Source organism: Coenobita brevimanus, chromosome 23 (genome assembly GCF_032717465.1).
Source record: "Coenobita brevimanus isolate Jiangsu-jjx chromosome 23, ASM3271746v2, whole genome shotgun sequence".
NCBI lineage: Eukaryota > Metazoa > Arthropoda > Malacostraca > Decapoda > Coenobitidae > Coenobita > Coenobita brevimanus.
Window position 1 is genome coordinate 68,022,322 of NC_136976.1, and position 22,758 is coordinate 68,045,079.

At 40.2% G+C, this 22,758-nt stretch overlaps 1 protein-coding gene across 1 annotated transcript in view; it reads right to left on the minus strand.

Annotated features, from left to right (window-relative positions):
- Positions 1-20,281: 20,281 nt before the first annotated feature.
- LOC145393011 (TBC1 domain family member 4-like) overlaps positions 20,282-22,758 on the minus strand; it is a 100,947-nt gene continuing 98,470 nt past the window's right edge. The window contains exons 19-20 of the mRNA XM_080267330.1: positions 22,323-22,490; positions 20,282-20,504 (exon numbers count right to left, since the gene is read on the minus strand). Of these exons, the coding sequence (XP_080123456.1) occupies positions 20,319-20,504; positions 22,323-22,490 (354 nt within the window). The 3' untranslated portion in view covers positions 20,282-20,318. The remainder of the gene's footprint in view (positions 20,505-22,322; positions 22,491-22,758) is intronic.

A 22,758-nucleotide genomic window follows, 5' to 3' on the forward strand; every position in this document is an offset into this window, starting at 1 on the left:
TTATTCACAAAACCGAGCAGGTTGGTAGTTAGGTGGTAACTGAGGAGGGATAGGGGAAGGCAGGAAGCAAGCAGTGAGTGTAATGACAACTCTTCGGCACTGCGCGCCAATTTCAAAGTACGGTTGATTTCCCCCCCCCCCCAAAGGCCTGGGCCCAAAATGTCCGGTAAGTGGGGAGTCTGGATAGTGGGCGTCCGAATATTACAGGAATTACTGTATATCCTTCCCAAATTCTCTCTCTCTCACTTATTCCATTGTTCCTTTTGTTTACAAAACCATGAATGGGTCTTTTCCTCCTTAAGGTTCTTCATGCCAGTTGTCATTTCAGACTGGATGTCATCAATCAAGTCAACCCGATATTCTTTTAACATGAATTCAACTTGAGGAACAGCCAAAACTCATTCAGTGCTGAGTTTGGTGAACAAGGTAATGCATGATTACTGGAATTTTCTTTCATTCCAAACACTGTTGGGTAACAAGCACTGCATGACTGGATGCATTGTCACTGTGATGCAGACAACCATCATTCTATATCTTAATGCCTCATGCAGACTTTTCAGAGCTTCCTGTCAGTAAGGTAAATTAAGTCTTGGGGGGGGAATTCTGAATACACAATCCCCCTTGTGTAAAAAAAAAAATGCAAACATGACTATCACTTACGATCTGAGCCTACAAGCTTTTCATGTTCGGATCTTAGCAACAACGGTGTCTCTCATTGAGAGCTCTGTCTTTTGATTTCCGTGTTATACCAGTAAACCCAAGTTTCATCCCCTGTCGACGACTTTGGATAAGTATATTGGATCTGATGCAAGCTGGAACAAAAAATGACATGATGTTCTATTCGATCATCTTTATGGACACATGGAAGAAACTTGGCAGTTTTGTACCTCATTTGCAAATCATCTGTAAATATAGCATGAAATGAACCAAATGAGACATTGTTCTTTTGTACAATTTCATGGATGGTCCAGCAGTGGTCCACATAAATGACACCTTTGATCTGAACAATGTTGTCCTGACATCTGATGCTGGTCAGCAACCATTCCTTGACTTACCCTTCGGTGACTCACTGTCTCTTCAAAACCAGTCAAAACATCTAAAACCAGTACCTTGTTGACAGCTTCATCATCGTACACTCTCGACAGTGAACAGACTACATTAATTCTACCCTTGCCCTTGCTATGGTGTACTGCCACATAGTATTGTGCTTTCTATTGATATGGCAACTAGAAGAGTGGCTGACGTATGACAAGCAACAGTCCATATCTCTGGTCAAATTACAAATTAATGAGACCAACATAAAAAGTTCTGATCACCACTCGTACATTCAACACTCAAGCTGAAGTGAAATTAATCTCACGAACAGATATGAAATATAACAAAGTTTATTTGGTATTAATACTTGTCCAATGAGATTTTCATGTTATATTAACAAAAATGAAGCCATGTTTCCTCACAGGGAAACCTCCTAACTGGTGATGGCCATGGAACAGCTGATGTTTTCTATGAAGTGGAAGCTAAACCAAGAGCCAAAACTAGCTAATTACTTCCCAACAGTTGCTGGAAGCTGTTGGAAAAAAAGAAAGCTGGACTTTAACTCTATGTACGGTCACTCAGAAGAAAGGTCACTGAGTGACTACTAGTGGCTGAATGTTTCCTGCCTGAGAGCAGTGATTGTGTGGCTAATTACTGTACCAAGCTTGTAACCACATTTCATTCTCATGGTAGCTCCTCCCAAGGTTGATGATAACCATCCATCACTGTAACAATAAAATAATATGACTAGTGAAGGCATTGCAAAGCCTGTAAACATTTATGGTGCCATGCTCATTACCTAACTTTTAGGGTATGGTCACACCGGACATGATGAGTGGGGAGGTAGCGTTGAGCAATGGTCGGCAAGGTGAGCGTCAACACAATGCCTGTCCAAATAGGAAATGGCAACCTTGCATGTGACGGATAGTCAGAAGCTGTTCATTGGTGCAGGCATGTCATTGTCCAAGCTATCAAGCCAAGGGATGTCACTAGGCACTGCACAACATTTGGGAACATGCTACGTTGCCACGAACGTGGTGGGTGAGCAAAGCAACAAACCTCCCCGTTCATTCAGTGTGGCCACCCACACAGGATTTAGTGAGCTTTATCGTGTTGCCTCATCCCTCCCCGCTTGTCTTCCTGCTCGTCATGTCCAGTGTGGCCGCACTTTTAAACATACTGTATAGAGCTTCCATACTGTGAATTTGAATATTATGGAAAAATACAAGCTTGGAAGTTTCAGAATTTCCTTAAAGCTCTTCCAAGTAGAGGTCAATTAATGCACAACCTCTGTCTACTTCTGTTCAATATATATATATATATATATATATATATATATATATATATATTTTTAATCATCAGTGGTGATGAAATATATGCCTGACTATATGAATAAACAATTAGGCTACTGGAAATGCTGTACATCTTGAGCCTTAGTTTAAGACATTACTGGAAGCAGGTGAGTGAGGGAGAGAAGAAAAATACAATTCATCAACATCCCACTGCAAACTGACCGACACAGTACCAGTAGTTGCTGGGATGGTGTGATCTAAACAATACATTACATGTACATACATGCTGAAATGGGGCACCTTCATGCAGTAGCACCGATATAACCAGGCAGCTCCCTGAACTGTCTCCCTAACTCCTAAAAAGAGGATGATGGACTGCAGGAGACAGTTTCGACATGCAGTCCACTAGTTTCACATTCTGATGAGCGTAGGGCCACGACAACAACAACAAAAACAAAAACAAAACAATCTAGTGTTAAGATACACTGTCAGTAAATGATGGTCCTCATGACACAAAAACTTTCTGATAAAACAGCTGTGCAACCAGTTCTACAGGGGCAATGTGAAAATGCTCTTATTTTGGCTGCTCAAAACAAACTAATTTTCACACTGCTCAAATTCTCTGCATACCTTACAAAATTCGCACATAATTATCATCAGAAATAAATATTTCTGACACCAGCCTTTAAACATTTTATCAACATTTACATACAGCATCAAATTCTGTAATGCACGGTACTGTACTATACTTTTCAAGGCCAGTTACGCTCATGCTACTCTGGTAGACTGGTACAGTAATACTGTACATTTCATCTCATTGGCCCAAAGCTGCTACAAACTTCCTGAGTTCAAAGGGTCAACTACTGTATCACAAGCTTTGGTAAGACACTATTGCATAAAGTATCTGGCCATTAAAATGCATGTGAATTGAAAACATCATAAAAATGTAAAAGTAAGGAATAAACATGTAAAATATCATAAGTAAGTGGCACATACTTCCTTCACCTATTGTTTTGCATAACTTTTGCTTGTAACCATCACTGTTTAAACCTAATTTGATTATCTGATATGTACAGTATCTCTAGCGGAACTGGAAGATCCAGTGAAATCCTCTTGGATCTCTTTAACCCATCCAGCTCAGACACTTCTTTTTCATTCTTATTCTTACTACTCCTCATGATTTTATTTAGCTTACAAGAGATATCTCAAACACTGTGGGTCAAATACAGCAATAGTAAACAACTTCAATCCATGAGGCCTTTCCAGAGTTGAATACATCTGTCTGGCAGCAGTAAGAAAAACTAAAATGAATTCATGGGGTTAAGGACATGAACAAGAGGAGAAAAGACGTGCAAGGAACTCCTTCCTTATCCTCTGAGCTATATGAGGGAAGAGGAGCCTGCAACCAATAGATTTGTTCAATATGGATGATGGATAGACATATTAATCAGTTTGTTCTTGCTGTCACTGCACTTATTCAGTTAAGTAGAGACTTTTCAAACTAAAGAGGTTAAAAACAACCTTCATCAACCCTTTCATTAACAGATCTCTTTTTTTTCCATGTTCAGTAAAACTGTCTGGCAATACCAAGAATAAAAGAAACGATGTCATAGAACTGGAGGGGGCAGTGTATATTATGGGAGCCATATTCCCAAGCACAAACAGGGTGGGAAGATTTTCAGACTCTAGCTCCCATCCTTTCTAGTAAACTGTTATGACGTACACACAGCATAATGTAACAGAATTCTTTCTCCCCTATCCTGAGGGATCACTTTCTATGCCACACTTGTAAAGTTTCGTATCACAGTGTATAGTACAGTATATCTTGAGCATTATATGCCAGTTAACTTATATACAATATATATATATATATATATATATATATATATATATATATATATATACACCATCCACTCACTCAATGTAGTGCTGCTCTCGGGTGTCTGCCCTGTCCTCTCCTCCATCCTTCTTTCCTTCCATCTTCTTCTATCTTTCTTTCCTTCATTCTTTCCTCGTCCTTCTGCCTACGGGTGACTTTACACTCCCTCTTCTGTCTTTCATTCCTTCATTCTTTCCTCTTCCTTCTGCCTATGGGTGACTGTACACTGAGTGACAAGCCAAATGGTTTCCTGTACACCAGGAAACTATTTACTATCCTGGGTGGTAACCATATAACCAAATTTTGGCACCTGGTGGTTTAGTGGGTAATTATTGTGCTCCAATCGGATTGACCCGGTGAAGGTTTATATCCAAGGGGTGGTTGGGGTTTATTGCTCACGTAATGCCACCCAGGGATGAGAGAGGTTGGTCACTCTCATCTTAAATGTCAGGACCAACTGCCTAGCCCCGGGCTCCTGCGCTCCTCATGGGGCAACGTAGGATTGGATGATGGATGGATATAATCATCATCATCTGGACCTCCTTTCCCACCCTAGGGCAGGATGAGGAGTAGCAATGTCCAGACAGCCCAAATTTGCCCAATCCAATGGGCCACGTTTCCATTCACTCATCATTCAAGCTCCCAGAATCCTGGCTCTATCAGATACGCCAAAAACATTCACCACATAATGTTGCTTCACATAAACGTATCCGATAGAATCAATTCGGACGCTCTGCCATGTTAAAAAGGGATGCTAAATCCTTGATCATCCACTTCTCCTCACAACATTATTCCAGCCAGCTCGATCTCTTGTCAGTTTCCAAGCCTCACCGACTTCCAAACCTCTCTTCCTCACACACTCATCCACCATATCTCTCCAACTTCTCCTTGGCCTACCTTGAATCCTCCCTCCTTCAAATTCACTAAGATATGCCTTTTTAACCACTCTATTGTTATCAACTCTCTCCACATGACCATACCATTTCAGTACATTCTCTCTGATTCTGGTGTCCACCGACTTCCTCACTCCACATCTTTCACGAATCACATTATTTCATATTCTATCCACCCTCTGTACTCCATATACGTTCCTCAGCAGTCCCATCTCCACTGCTCCTACTCTTGACCTTTCATTTTCATGCCACACCATAGTTCCACATCCATATGGAAAAGTTGGCACTAACACTCCTTCATGTAAGCCTCGTGCAGCTGCAACACTCAAGCCTCTGTTTCTTATCAAGGCCTCCGCTGCACCAGCTATGTTTCTTCCTTGTGTCACTCTACTTTCCACTTCTTTTGCACATTTTCCTCTTCTTTTCTATCACTGTACCCAGGTATTTGAACTCTCACCAATTCCAGTCTCTTTCCATTCACTGTAACATCACACTGGGAGTCACCTTCTCTCTCAATAACCATCTCTTTACTCTTTCTACATTTACTCTCAAGGCACGACACTCACGGACATCAGCAAAACTCTGCACTAGCCTACCAAGTACTTGTCCAGTATTTGCAACCAGTACTGTATCATCAGCATACAACAAATCTGAGATATTCCATCCATCACCATTCATTACTAGCACCCTCCCCCTCTCCATTACTCATGTTTTTACTTCACTCATCACCCCATCCATATATATATTGAACAACCATGAGGACATTACACAACCTTGTCGTACACCCACACCAACTGTGAACCATTCACTTAGATGTCCATTAACCCTTGCACATGCTGCACTACCATCATAAAAACTCTTGACGGCACCTAGCAGCTTACCATTAACACAGTACATGGGCAAAACTTTCCACAATCCTTCTCTGTCCACTTTGTCATATACTTTTCCAGATCCATGAATGCCTTACACACCTTATGGTCCTTCTCACAAGCCTTCTCTGCTATCTGTTTCACTGCAAATACTTGATCCACACATCCTCTGCCACTCTTAAAGCCACCCTGTTCATCACTCACTGGGACTTCTGATATCTCTCTTACTTTCTCTATAATAATTCTTCCATATACCTTCCCAGTCACGCTTAATAAACTTCTATCTTTCTATCTATCTATCGCCAGAGGCCATAATCCCTTAAGGGGTGGCCACTTGACTTTGAGTTATTTATGCCACGATAATTCGTGCACTCACTTCACTCACCTGTATTTTTGTACTGGGGTACAATCACAGCCTTTTCCCACTGCTGGCACAGTTTCACTCATCCATGCCTTCTTACATATCTCCAACAAGCACTTCATTCCACTCTTTCCACTACACTTACAGTAATCATCCCTGCATACACCTCATCAACCCCAGCTGCTTTCCCATCATCAGGTTTTCAAAATATTCTTTGCATCTGGTCCTTACTTCATCCCCATGGGTTAAGGACCAACTTCATCATATACATATACATGTTACAGGGAATTTGTGTAACCAGTGATTTCATGAAATCCCTAAGGAATTTGTGAAATGAGTTTAAATTAGGATGGGTTAATTAAGGTTTGGTTAATATAGGCTGCAGTTTGGTTAGACTGGGATAACCTAGGTTGTTTAAGTTAGATTTGGCTAGTTTAGTTAGGTTAGGTTAATTTACATGAACACTTAACATAACTTAGCATTCATATAGAGTAACCTAACCTAACCTAACTAACCTTGCTTAACTTAACCTAAACTTAACCTACATTATCGCTGCCTAAATTACAGAACCTTAATCAACCCATCCTAATTTTAACTCATTTCATGAATTCCCGAAGGAATTCATGAAATGACTGGTTACACAATTTCCCTGAAATATATATATATATAGCAGTACTCTATTTTAGGGTAGCTCTACATGGAGTGGCATGCCAAATGATTTCCTGTGAACCAGTAAATCATTTACAGTGCTGGGTGGTAACCTTGTAACCACCCAACACGTGTTCCCTACGTGGCAACAAGTGGGTTGGCGGAAGGTTAGTGCTCCTCCCTGGAAAACAAATAGCTAAAAACACGAACAAGAAGCCTCGAAGGACCGACCAACAGGTGATGACTAAGGACTGAACAAAGGGCTTGGTATGGATTGTGATATGGAATGTAAAGGGGTGTGAATGATAAGGTGAAAGAGAGAGAGAGAGAGAGATTATCCAGGTGCTTGAGGATGCAAAAGTGGATGTATGTGGAATAACTGAGACAAAATGGAAGGTGAGACTGTGAGAGAATGGGAGTATGAATGGGGTATATGCACAGGAGTAGGTGAGAATGGGAGGACAAAAGAAGGAGTTTGTATCGTTGTGTGCAAGAGACGGAAGGAGAATATAAAAGAGTATGGATCCGTCGGCTCAAGGATTGTGTGGATAAGACTGAAAGTTGGACTACAAATGTGGGCGATCGTATGTGTGTATGTGCCAATGCAAGATCATTCAACTAATGTGAAAGAAGAGTTCTGGACAAATGTGGAAGTATGCATAGAAAAGTCTGAAAGGAATGAAAGGGTGTTTTTGATTGGAGATATACAGTAAATGGAAAAGTAGGGAATGTGAAGGTGCATGGAGTAGTTGGTGAGTGGGGTGTGCCTGCATAAGTGGATGAGACTGGCAGTGCTCTAGTGGACATTTGTGCAGGGAGGGGGTTGGTGATAACCAATACCTTCTTTAGACACAAAATGATCCACAGGTATACTCGTACATGGTGAGTGGTGAACTGAATGAACAGAAGGCAATGATTGATTATGTGTGTGTGGATGATAGAATGAGATGGTGTGTAATGGACGCAAGAGCATACAGAGGTTCGGGGAGTGGACTTTCTGACCACCACTTGGTGGTGGTGAAAGTCAAGGATCAAATGAAATGGGGGAGTAGGAGCACTCTCTATGTAGTCTGTACAGGTTTTGTCATCATATGCATTAGCATACAATGACAGTGTACACACCTGACCTCTTAGTGTTATACACATACAATATATTACTGTAATACTGTAACCTCTTTTAAATTAAACATTTCACCAGTATCAGATATTTGTGGTATTCAAGACAGGTGAGTAGAGCTGGTTGAGCAAGTCAGTGTTCAGCACATTGCTTCAGTGGTCACTTCTTCCCACTGCTATTCCCAGGGTGTATGTAGATTCTTAGCCTGCTTCCTGAAAAATGAAATAAAGCCATGATACCTCACTTATACATTTTCTGCAATTTTTCATCACAAATTTTAGCACTATACAGTATGTTACTATATATGAAAGTAATCTATCTCATCAATTAATTACCAAAATACAGAACAATAAAAATAATACTGTGTAGACAACATCATGACCATCCTCATAACCCTACTTACCATAAGTAATGGGATGGACTACAAGGCATACAAGCACTCACCAACATATCAGACTACAGCTACTCACACAACATAATACCCAACATCTGGAAGCATGGCATTATCATCACTATCCCCAAACCCAACAAAGACCCCACATTACCTTCCTCACACTGCCCCATCACACTCCTCTGCACCCCCTCCAAAGTCACTGAACGACTGGTACTACAACTAGTTACACCTCACACCCCCTTAGCCCCATCACAACATGGTTTTAGGCCACTACACTCCACAAACACTCTTCTTACAGACCTTACACAGAGAGTTTTTTTATGGCATGAATTCAGCTAGGCCACCATACAGAACACTCCTGGTCACACTAGACATTAGCAAAGCTTTTGATGCCATCCCACACCACAACCACACAAACAAAATACTCAACACAGACATGCACAATAACACAAAAAGATGGCTGGCAAACTACTTAGCAGGCAGATATGCACATGTAACATTTGCCGGTCGGTCATCAAACATCAGAAACTTCACAAATGGCATCCCCCAAGGTTCTGTTTTGTCCCCTACACTCTTTAACCTATACATACACGACACACACCACAGATACACATAGCTTCCTATGCAGACGACATACCACTCACATGTACACACCAAAATGCAAGCACAGCTGCACACATCCTCCAACCTTACCTCAACACACTACACAAATGGTTCACCACAAACAGGCTCAAAATAGCCCCAGCCATATCTACAGTGACCCTTCTCACAAACTGGACACACCTCACCATAAACAACACTCCCCTACCACACACACACAAAATCCTTGGTGCAACATACATCAGTGTCATTTAAACAACACATCACAACCTTTAAAAATAAATTAACACCAAGACTCAGTGCCTTGAGGTCACTTGCCCATATAACATTTGGACACAACAAAGAAACCACCACCACGGTATACAAACAGTATGTACATTCAGTGATGAATTATGCAAGTCCTACTTGGGTTCCAAACCTCACTAAACTACACTACAACACTCTACAGACCATACAGAACAAGGCCTTCAAAATAATCTTAGGCTGCACAGCCACTACACCCACAGACCACCTACATCAAGAAACCAAAGTCCTTAAAGTCAAGGATCATCTAGACATGAGAGGCATCCAAATTCTCGCTGCAGCCTCCACAAACCCACAACATCCACTACACTACATGGCAGCACATCCACACACACCAAGGAACATAAAACAACACCCAGCATACGATATCATACACAAATACTGTCATCTCTCCTCCCTCGCCTGCCTCAGACCAGCTTCCAGAAGCATATCCATACTCAAATCACTCACTGCTACACTCAGTCACTGAAAGACAACACACAGCTGCATGCATGGCCTCCTGATATCCACCCTTCTGAATCCTGTCTCCCTCGTGAGGATAGGGTCCACCTGGCCAGACTGAGATGTGGGCATCATCCAGCCCTCCTAAGTTATCAGAAGAGACTGGATGACTCCTTCGCTGATGCCCGTCTGGGATGTAACAGAGCATCCCATACTATTAAGCACATTATGGAAGACGGCATTGCACACAATCACCTATATCAACAACACAACATACACTCCTTGAGAGCTCAGTGGGAAAGCCCGGTCTCAGCCGTGGCCCTCCTTAGGGACTTGGGGCTGTTCGGCCAGACTGCCTGGGGAACAACTACTACTGCTACTACTCATTCATCTATAGTCTCCCTTGAAGCATGGTACCTTGGCTGCCCAACCTCATTTACCTTTTGTTTTCTTTTGTTTTTACTGTTTTTGTTAGTATGTTCCTTTGCAGACACTGCCCTCTGTTCCTTCTGGCTGTTCAGTTTCATACCATGATCAGTGTGAATGTTTTTTAGCCTTTGTAACATGAGTTTTAGGTGTTAACATGCATAGCAGCATGAGGATTGTTCTGTCTTTCCTCCTCTTTCTTCTCTTTTTCCTTCTTTTTTCTTCTTTCCTTCTTTTCCCACATTTAGCTTGCCTACTTGGAGTGGGTTACCTATTCATGTATTATTTTTGGCATTCTTCTTTACATTTGCATTTTGTTCAGTGGCACCAGATAACACTCCAATTGCTCTCCGGAACCGTTTTAACATTCTTTGTTTTTCTTTAATTCTTCAGGTTTTTCTCTTATGGGAGAGTTTATACCTTTCTTTCACGTACTGTACTTTATTAGTATGTGTTGTTTTGCTTTTATTTATTTATTCATTCAGTCATCATCCAATCCTACGTTGCTCCATGAGCAGCATAGCAGCCAGGGGCTAGGCAAGTTGGTCCTGACATTTAAGATGAGAGTGACCAGCCTCACTCATCCCTGAGTGGCATTACGTGAGCAGTAAACCCCAACCACCCCTTATATATTTATAAACCTCCACCAGCTCAATCTGATTGGAGTGCCATAATTACCCACAAAACCACCAGGTGCTCAAATTTGGTTATATGGTTACCACCCAGCGTAGTAAATGGTTTCCTGGTGTACAGGAAACCATTTGGCTTGTCACTCAGTGTAGTCACCCACAGGCAGAAGCAAGAGGAAAGAATGAAGGAAAGAAAGATAGAAGAGGGAGTGTATATCTATTAATATTTTGCTCCCAAATTCTTTTACTATACTGTATTGTTGTTTTGAATGGAAGAGAGGATGGATGGCCATTCAAGAGCATTTGCCTGCCTTCTCCAGACTCCTTCCAGGATGCTGTGTTCCGTAGTTGGAAGGAGTCTTGGGTTGGGTCATGCTGAATGCACACACCATCCATTCATTTGATGTAGTGCTGCCTTTAGGTGACTCTATACCAGGTGACAAGCCTAATGGCTCCTGTAACCCGGGAAATCATTTACATCACTGAGTAGTAACTATATACCCAAATAACAGCATGATGTGAAACCTAATATGGTGTCCCTGTGAGTTAGGTGGAAGAGACAAAAATGCCTTGTCCATCCCATAACCAAATCTCCACTCTCTTCCCCATGCCTCACTCTTGCAAGGTGCTGTCTGCCACCAGGGAACATCGGTTCACTGTATAAGACAGTCCTGTAGGGACAGTTGCTTGGCTGCTGTTGATTGGTCTGTTTGGCCAGACAGATTGGGGTTTGAATATTCTATTACTACCACTGCAACAACTTAGGATGCAGAGTTCTGTTCATCTGGATGTCCCTTGCACTGCATCCTGCAGGTTGCCAGTACTGGCTCACTGACATCTTGCCGTTTCAAGGCCAGGGTTTAGAGTCTGAGTGGATATGAACCCCTGTCTAGGGAATCACTGTGATTTAAGGTGCCATGTTAGATGCTTCTCATCTCATATTTGAGTTCAGTGCCTTCCTGCTTAGATGCTACTCCAGCAATAGGGGTTCATTCGAGTTACACTTCTGGAGCACCATACAAGCGGATGTCAACCCATCTAGAATACAACTGTCAAGTCTTATTGATAACCCATTGTTCATAGGTTGGGCCTATTGGAATTCTTGACCATGACATCATTACCCATCAAGGTCAGATGTCAGCGGATGGGTTGCGGCATATCATCTGAGACCTGAAAACACCAATTCTGCTTTCAGCAGTTACTGTGTTAGAAGCTGCTGCAATTCCAAAAGGTGTTTTGACTGTATCTCTTGCCTCAGCTAAGACAAATTACTGAACTTCAGCCACTTTCCTGGTTGCAGTGTTCTGAAAAGGGACTTACTTTTCTGTCCTAATGATATTTATGTTACTTTCCTCTTAATCATCTACCTGATACTGTTTCCACAAATGAAACATCCTGTTTGAAAAATTTCCAGGGTACTTCAAAACAGGAAGACTCGCCTGGGATGGCTGAGCCCAACGCCAAGAAGAAACTGGAGCTGAGGCTTCTTAGCCTGTAATCATCCCAAAGCCTTGCAATCATTGTCGCTAACCAACCCAACCCTTGGTTTCCATTGCAGGGATCCTAGACTGACATCACTAATGTCAATACCCACTCAGGCCAGCTGCCAGAATATGGGTTGTGGACATAACTCAAGCTCAGAAACAATATGACAGTTACTTGACTCATGTCACCATAATGCCAGTAACTGCAAGGAGACAACTTGCAGAACATCATTCAAGGCTTGTGAGTGCTAACTCTGGATTTCAGAGTTCTCTATAATTGACAGCTTCAAGTTTTTCTCTCAGCATATGCGAAAAATAGAAGTTGTGTTACCATGGCAACTGGGGCAAGAGAGCTACTTATTGGAGGGGTTCTTAATAAAAAACAACAACCATTTTTTAGGAAAACATCTACAACACTAAGTAAGGAAATACTACTGTAAGGAGGCATACGCTATTGTAATTTGTATCAGCACTGACCTTGCACGTTATGTGAAAAGTGTTCCAATAAATAGCTTTATACAGTAGTAAAAACTCTCGAGTGAAAGTGTAATAAATGATCTCAAGGCTTAATCGTGTCTTTCATCCCCATCATCATGCGGTGCCTTGGAAAGAATCAGCCATTTTCACATTTTAAACTTGATACAGTATATATGTACTTAAAATCGATGTAATCATTCATTCCTCTCCACCACTCATCACTCAACAACAAACAAAATTCCTCTTTACTCCACCCAAGCGCAGCCATACCTGATCTTATCAAATGCCTCTCTTTCCCAGTTCAACCACTTCAGTCTCTCTCATCACCTCACATAAATCTAGAGTCTTATTTTCACCACAGTTTAGAAGAAAGCAAATTCATCAACAGGAATACAAATTCAAGGTAAGTTCATTGTCTGCTGAACACCAGCTCAACAAACTTGCACAACATCTCACTCCTCTACATTACAACATAATCTTGAAGTCTATTAAACAGCATTGTTATATGCAAAAATCTGTTATTTATATGCACAAACAGTTTTGTTTAAAGCTACCATACTGATACATAGGTATCTTGCCAGTCAGTGGCTTAAAATAAATGGCATGATATTTGTGAAAGACGTGGAGTGAGGATGTCTGTGGACACCAAAACAGAAGAGAGAGTACTGAGACAGTACAGCCATGTGGAGGGAATGGATAACAATAGAGTGGTGAAAAAAGTATACCTGAGCGAATCTGAAGGAGGAAGGAGGCAAGGTAGGCCAAGGAGAAGGTGGAGGGATATGGGGGATGAGTGTGCGAGGAAGAGAGGTTTGGAAGTCAGCTAGGGGACTGACAAGAAATCGAGCTGGCTGGATGAATATAGTAAGGGAAAGTGCGTGATCAGGGATTTGGCACCCCTTTTTAACATGACAGCATTCGGATTGACTCTATTGGATACATTTATGTGGAGCTACAGAATGAAGTGAAAATTTCTGATGTATCAGACAGAGCCAGGATTCCGGGGGCTCGAATGATGAGTGAATGGAAGCATGGCCCATTGGACTGGGCAAATCTGGGTGTCTGGATGTTGCTACTCCTCACCCTGCCCTAGAGTGGGAAAGGAGATCCGGATGATGATGAGTTTTACAGGGAAGATAAGCACAGTAATGACATGTTAATCTTACAAAAAAATAAAATAAGTCCTTATACTAATACTGCACAGCTGATGAAGCAGGGTTAGTAGTGGCTTAAGCATGTAAGTTCAGCAGAAACAATTTCACTTAACTGGGCTTTGACTGATGTAGTACCTTGCTAGTAAGTGTCAGCAAGTATCTCTTGCAAAGGATTTCCATAATATTCACTGCAGTTACCAAAGTTTAATAAAGAAGGTTTTAGAAGGTGAAATACTGCTGAATATACATATATTTTATAAGTGTTTTCTTTATATACATAATATAATACATAAAAGAACACAGTATCCCTTAACAAGGAGGGAGTGCAAGCCAAGAGTAAGTGAAACATGAGATTACCCCAGCATGCATGGTCAACCACTATAGCAGATTTATTTTTACCTAACAAAGAACTCTAACCTTTTTCAGATCAGTTGATGGTCAAGTAGAGTCATACTGGTGAGATGATTTGACTAGTAACTCAAGACGTCCCGTCAACGTATGGGTACGTTGCAACATTTTGCATTTGCCAGTCCCATCGACATACTGGTACGTTTTGCAATTGCAAGGTCCCTAATTTGCACAATTTTCAATTTTCGTGTGTGATTTTTCATACGTATACACGGGAGACCTTCCTCTATTCCTCTACAAGATGCCAAGCTGGGACAATGCCTTACACCGCATAACCTCCCTCCCCCCCGCACGCCATTGTCTCGGCAATTCACCTGTTACCAGCGACCTGGCCAATAAAGACATTCAGGGCCAGAGTGATTCCCCAATCGATGACAATGTGGAGGACAAAGTTTACATAGCATTAGAGGAAGAAACAGTCAGAAATGATGATCAGGTAATGTGGCAAAAGAAGGTCAGGAATGGTGATGAGTTAGTGAGTGAAACAATGTTTATAATGCCTATATTACTGTTTGAAAACCAATATACTCTCATACAACATATAAATTCGTACCAAATAAATAAATAAATACCGTTTAGGAGTGGTGTGGAATAGTTATCCTCCCATAGAACTCGTTTTCTTTGCAGCCAGCCTGATAGGAAACCCTGTAAGGTAAGGAGGTACTCCTACCTGTATTGAGTATTTTAAACCTTAGGTGAGCGATTTCTCTATGAATTTTCGATGTTTCTCACCAAAAGTGGAGGTTTTAGCCAAAAAAATTTTTTTTCCAAAAATGGTCGGGACTGGAGGGTGTCGGAGGTGCGAAAGTGGTCAGAACGTGACGGGTTAACCAAGAAGACATTCCTACCTCATAACTATGGAAGGCTGAACTTCATGCAACCACAATTAAGTTGTGGTAGTGGGTCAGTTTTGTCAAGTGAAAACAAACCAGGTGTAATATCTTTCCACTCAATCTGCAGGACTACATTCTCCTCCTGGTTGGAGTACAATGGTAATTCATTCACACAATTCTTTACTACAGCGACATATACTCTTTTAACACCCTGAATCTGGTGGCATATTTTTAAGTATACTGAATTCTTGTTGTCTCCATATTTTTTTTTTTTTTATTCACCTAAGGGGAGACTTTTCATACTGAAGAATTTGGATGTATGCTAGCTTTCATCAATATCTTCAGCCCTAAAGGTCTTGCCTATGCTGAATAAAATAATCTAGTAGTGCCCTGAATAAATGAAAAAGTACGCCATCAGACTGAAGGGGCTAGGATTTACTCAGACTCATCAAGAATACCCACCAACCTGAGAACCTAACAGACACTTGTAGTAGTATTCTCTTCCACTTTTTTCATAATATACTACACAGATACCTGAGAGAGTTTTGTTGTACCATTCACATTTTTTATCATGTAAACTAACCATTGTTTCATTTGCTTATTTATTCAGGTAAGAATTGGCTCACTGCACTTCTAGGGTTGTATTGTATTCATATAGCATTTCAGTCAGCTTCCACAGCAGTGAATAATCATCAAGAAACACTTTGTTTAGTCATATTTCTTCACATTAACTTTCAGTCTGATTTAGCTGTGCAGTGTTTAGTAGCTGTATGAGTGAAGGTGAAAACTTAACCCAACAATCTTAAGCACAAATTATACTCAAGAACATTTATGAACACAACCCCTGTCCTAAAGGTAGCCTTATGCTGACAATACAGCTTCAAACGCATTTAAGAGAATAACAGGGTATCATATACTGTACAACACTTTTCCTCACAGCACGCAATGACTGTGGTCAGTCTTGAACAAGGAAATACCGTATTAAATAATCAAGCAAGCGGCTTTCCAGTCACGCTACTGAATTACATGACAGTAAATAAGTGAAACACTCTGAACTGAACAGCACTGTATAAGAAATTACAGTACAGTATTCCACTGGAAAAGAAAAGCTGGTAGTTATCTGTCCTGAACCTGTCATAAAACTTGTTGGACAACAGAAAATACACCAATGTGGTCCTGCAAGCAGCTCATGATTCTGGCTTTGGCCATTTCACAGTGTTTAATATAAGTAATATTCTTACAACTTTGTCAAAACTTGGATGAGATTTTCCACCAATGAGTTACAGACTAGAATATGGTATTACTGCCAATTGTAAAAAAATGAAGTACAACTGTTACATACTGGTAGTCTTCAAATGATGATAACGGTAGTGGAAATTGAAACAAAATATACTGTATGTATATATACACAGGGTGTCCCTGGAGGAAAGGGCATAACTTCGGGAACTGATTGATTAAGGAATTCTAAGCAAAAAATGTAATATCAACATTTGTCCAAATATCTATTGTTACGGAACCATAATTACTGATAACTTCATGGGCGTAAATGGTCCTCCTCATAATTCTCCCATAAGGTCGTCAGTAACTGTAGCTAACTCCATAATGGCTGAACCCATCCTGTGATTTGCTATGATTCACGGAAGAATTACTAGAATTGCAGTGCATGTGCCATATGGGCGAAAACATCTGAGACTAAGTGACCACCTGACTGCTTGGTGGCAGCATGGGGTCATGTAAACATACCAGTGATATTCATTCCCTTCCCATAATTGTTCACAGTTTTTTATAGCTCACGCTAACTCGATGTCACTGACACCGGTACTGTTAAGGGTTGTTCAACACCAGGGGTTATTAAGGGGTTAATGGAATACATTATTGTCTGCATCAATACTCTCTCTTTCACATATACTGTACACACAAAAATGAACAAAGAATGAGAGCTAAATGTTCATTTAACTTTCAGCAGAAAGACATCAATTCAGTTCATATTCCTCCAGTTTTTCTGTATTTTTCTGATTACTTTTTTTGGAAGAACTCCCTAATCAGTGAAGTCATTAATTAATAGTTTGGCAATTATGGGGTTCTACTGAAGTAATAAATATGCACACATAAAGAGTAAAGTGAGGATAGTAGGAGAATAAAGAATAAGGTGAGGATTCCGATGAGTCAGTGGTTTTGGGAACGGAATTATGATAATGTTAACGGAAATTTTCCATTAATTAGGGCAAATAAATATCAGAAAAAAATGCTTCGGCTTTTTGCGACCTTCCGTTATATTGGGCTTCTACTGTGCTGTATAACATTTTTTGCTCATATTTGCAGAATCTATCAGCTCCCAAAGTCCTTTCCTCCCAGGACACCCTGTATATATATATATTGTATACCTTCAGTGCTGAAACTTCTACCCCGCCCTAGGGTGGGAAAGGAGGTCCGGATGATGATTCTGAATTACCAGTAAGCAAATTATTCACACTACTGAAAACTACTTTGTAATGCATAGACCATACACAGTACATAAAGTAATTTCCTCATGATGACTTATTCACATCATGTAACAGAAAATACAGGACAATACAGTGTTCTAGATAAAAGCTTTGAGCACACACCATCACCATAAACCCTGTAAAACTATAATGGCAAGCCAAAGCACCAAACCCATTATCTACAGTACCATCGCCAGAGCACACCAGCAATGGAAACACAATAACCCACTGAATCCAGTTTATGTCCTCTTTAGTGTACTCTTGCCATCTCCTACAATTTTATTCAGCTTAGGAAGGATCTTTCACGTTCAAAAAAGTCTCTCCAAAACACAATAAAATTGTTGGGAGATAGCTAGAAAAACTGTACATCACCATTTTCAAGGGCCTAACTAATGGGGATTAGGTTTCAAGTGAGAAAAAGCAGATTACAGAGCATGATATCAGAATAATTTTAATGTACAGCATACTATAGTACAGTAATTGACTAGATTCTGTTTTGCTCACAGTACTTAAAAAAAAAAAAAAAAAAAAAAAAAAAAAAAAAAAAATCAGTCATCTTATGTAGCTACAGTTCAAGCAGTATTTAACCCTTACAGGCAAAGTGCCACACCTAGGTTATCAATTTACATTGTAGTCTCTATCCTATTTCCATAATCAAGTACCGGTATGACATAATGTAGTAACATTACTAGTTCAAATCTTCAAGCTTCCTACTTTGTTTACCATAGTGGTGCTGCCCCCCTCCCCATTTTTATATCAATGCAGCAGTTTCCTCTATCATTTAAATAACTACAATATTCCTTACTGCACCAGACAGTATGTTTTACATACCAGTTTCTGCAGCTTAACCTGTATCTTGCAAGTAATAACTAAATCCTCTGAGTACCAATTAATACTTATTTTTAATATTAAAACTTGGCTAATACTGATTCATGAATAAACATCTGATGATCCTGATGAAGTAATCATGGATGGGATAATGGATTGATCATTGCATGGACTGACAGATGGATGTATGGAATAGCCACTGGTTGTAATGTTCAGTACTTCAGAAGCAATCATGATATTTACCCAATAGCCCTTCAAGTTAAAATACGGTACAACTGCCTTACCTTGCTGTTCGCATGATGATTAAATGCAACCAGTAATTAAGATGGCAACCATGTTACGCCTAATTATGAAGTTACATTTTCATCAAACTAACCCACATTCCCATGATTATACAGGTGGGATGATTTAAGAGATCTGACAGAAAATGAAGCCCTACACACAACATTCCTTCATCCGGTACCACCAGAGGGATGATGATGATTGTAGTGAGGTCACCACATCCCTACACCAATAAAACTTACACAGTAATTGCTTTAATACCATCAAAAAAAGTGCTCAGAGAGAACAGTAATGCCACACACTGAACTTTAACCTTGACCACTGATCAATTTGCATCAAAATAAAATAATTTTTTCCATAGAAACACACAATGTCTACATTATTTCAAACCTGATCAAAATTAGATATGGCATTCATGAGATATTCTACCATACAAACTTATGTACACAGATCCATACACAGAAACTGACTTGATCACAACAGATCACAACTTATGTGTCACTGAACAGCAATGTCAAGGACTCTGCATACTGTACTTATTTTTATAAGGTGATCATTAATTCTTTGCTCAACTAAGGTGGAAATTTGTATAATTCACCTTTGAGGAGCACCAAACTGAAAAATACCAGGGTAGTTATAACTTTCATAGTAATGGGTAAGTAAATATTAAAATACTGTACACATTTAACCCGTTAACTGCGCATGACCGTTTTTTGGAGATGTCCGTGGTGCACGGACATAGGGGTAAAAATGAAATTTCCCAAAGGCCAAATATTGTCTTAGGAATTGAGAGAACACATGCCAAAGTATACAGTAATGAAATATTAGCTCAATATTTACCTTGGTAAAGCCATGGATGAACATCCCTATTGGAATGTATGGTTTTCGTTTTCTTTTTCTTTTTCGGTTTCGGTTTTGAAGGCTCAAACATACTTGCATGGGTCGGCCTTGGTCACCATGGCACTATATTCGAAATTCACCTGCGGAGCCAGGGCTGTACTGAGCAGTCGCACTCAGAACAGCCCAGGCTGTATAGAGCAGTTAATGGGTTAAAGTACATGCAATCCAATGTAGGTTTTGAGACAACAATCTTGTGTAAAAACACACAATGATCCTGTCTGTTGTCAAGGTTTAACACTAGGTACAATCAAAGTAAGCTCAATTTAGGTGAAGTATGAATAAAAGGAAGTAAAAATAAGGTGGAGCAGTGTTAAGAACTAACCTCTCACAATAAAACTGGATGTACAGTAGTAAAACATAGCTAAGGCATTTTTTACTTTCATTCTAAAACATACTCTACAGTTTGTCTACTACAGTATTTACACTTTCACTGAATTAATATCTCTCGTTTATTATTTCAAAAACCATTTAGAGGTCCTATTTTGCAAATTTGGTAAATTATTAAATATTCTAAAAATTAAATTTATTAACTTTCCAACATCCTCTCTTATGTAGGTCTTAACTGTACTGACATGACATAATTCAGTCACCGCCAACTAGATTTCTAATGTAACGCTGCATCATACCATAGTCCATGGTAACAGAACGCTGACCTTGCTGTCCCAAATGTGAAGGCAACGAGGCAGACACATCATCTGTTTCATGACTTTCCTTCTCCACCTCTTCCTGGCACGACTTTACATTTCTTACTACCTCCATCTTCTCTGCCTGAAGGAATGTTGGCTTCAGATTAGAAAGTACGAATCACAGTCCTAAGTCAATCTGCACGTAATGCAATAACTCGAACTTTATACTTTTTTGTAAATATTTTTTTCTGTGAAAGTAAAAGCTTAAAAAGTATGAAGGTTGGAAGAATAATGAGGGTTAATGCATTCACTACCAAAGCAATTTAATGCAGTTTAATCTTGCTGCTAACAGAGATTTTATTCAAATTATGAGCACCCTATGGTAAGGAAGATACTAATAAGGTTGTAGCCCTACATTTTGAAAAGTCTAGTCTAAGCTGAATATGACTGTCAGGAGCAAGTAAGAATAAAAGTGATGCCAGGTGTCCAGGTGTCATGGATTTTTGACATCACCCTCCCTGGTACCAAATGCTGGGTGTCATCAGCTAAGGTGCACTACAATTTCAAATAGCACACATTTGCAAAAGGAATTATCAGTCTTATGCTGTCATCTCTAATGCTGTGTGGGTAGGTAACAAAAGGCAGAATACAGCAGACAGCAAGCTGATATTGGTTATGGTTTGGCCCCACTGCTAATATTGCCAATATATCAGAAAGTTACCTTCTTTCACCTCAAACAAGCTCCACCTACAAGCAACATAGGAAGTTCAACTCAATAATCTCGTAACAAAGGAAGGTTACTGCTTTCTGTTAACTCCAAATATATCAAGAATGTATGAATTAAAAAAAAAAAAAAAAAAAAGTCAGAGCATGCAAGTGGTAGTGAAGGTGACGGACCTGCACTGCTCCACTGCCAAATTGTTAAAAAAACAGGTTGAATGAAGTTCCTTCCTTAAGCAAAGTGGTGACCTCAACTCAATGACATCTCGATGCACAATGTCAGTGCTTTCTACTGGCACCAAATATATTAAGAATGTATGAATATATTATGATGGATGTTATAAGTTAGGCAAAAATGACCTAATATGCCCAGGTATCAGGGTGACCAGGTCATAACCTTAGCCAGCATCCAAGGCCTATGGCCACCTTCACAACAGCCACAACCACAGAAAAGTGCATGACGACATATCTTCCTGCCAAAGAAGGCAGGTATTGAAGATCTTTTGGATGCAATAATCAACAGTGAAAACTGATGCTAACACTTTCCCATTCTCTGGACATCACTGTGTCCAACTGCCCTTGCATGACCATTCCATGGATGACCGACTGCGTTAAAATGAAAATATTTATCATAAATCTTACTGTGTATGAAGGGTTACTCATAGTCATGATTAAGTCAAATCTTACAGGTGCAATTTATGACTTTTGAAAATCCTCCCCATGTGCTCAGACAATCCAACAAATATGAATGAGGCCTGGTGAATGGGAGGGGTGAGACGTTGAGATACTGTTAATAGTTAAATAGCTGTCAGCATACAAGTTATTCAAATGTATGTGAGTGAGGTGGAGGGGGGAAGAGGGAGGAGGACACCGAGGATGAGATGGAGGGATGGGGTGGAGAGGTATAAGAGAGAGGGGGGTGTGAGTTGGGAGCAGGGCAGTGAAATGGTGGGGGACAGGGCGACTTGGAGGTGATTTGTTTGTGGCCACCCCAAACGGGATTGAGGCGTCTGGCAATAGATAGATAGATAGATAGACTATGAATATTCACTCTCTATACCACTCTACCATCTAAGCATACTCTTTCACTCCTACTCAAAAATTCCTTAATATATATCTCTTTGCAAAACTCAGTACTTATACCATTCTCTAATAAGTGCAATAACAATACAAAAACAACTCTCAATACTACAAAATAAAATTACTGTATGATGCTTGTATAAAGATTATTTAACAGTACCTTGTTCTGATCTTGAGGAAGGAAGCGGGTAAGGTTGGGAGGGATGTTATGGAGGTCCTCTGGTGGCACCTTCTGAGCCAGAAGTCCTACCAACTGTTTCAGGTTGCTGCGCTCCAGCTCCAGCCAGCGAACCCTCACCTCCAAGTGGTGCTGGCTCTGTTGTAAGCTCTGTGCAAACCATGCAGCTTAAGTCAGGGGATTATCCAATAAATATTGTTTTAAGTTACTTAACCCCCTCACTCTTAAGATGCTGTCTCTGGAGAGTTTACTGCCATCAAGAAATTTTTTTTTGGCCAGAGGGGTTAAATATAGCCTTTATCAAACTATTTACAAACAGAGGTCCTTCCTTAGTACCAAGAATAATCTATAAAGTAAATCACCAGATTGAAAGGGTTCATCTCCTATAACTTAAGGGGTGTTTAAGCACTTCCATGGT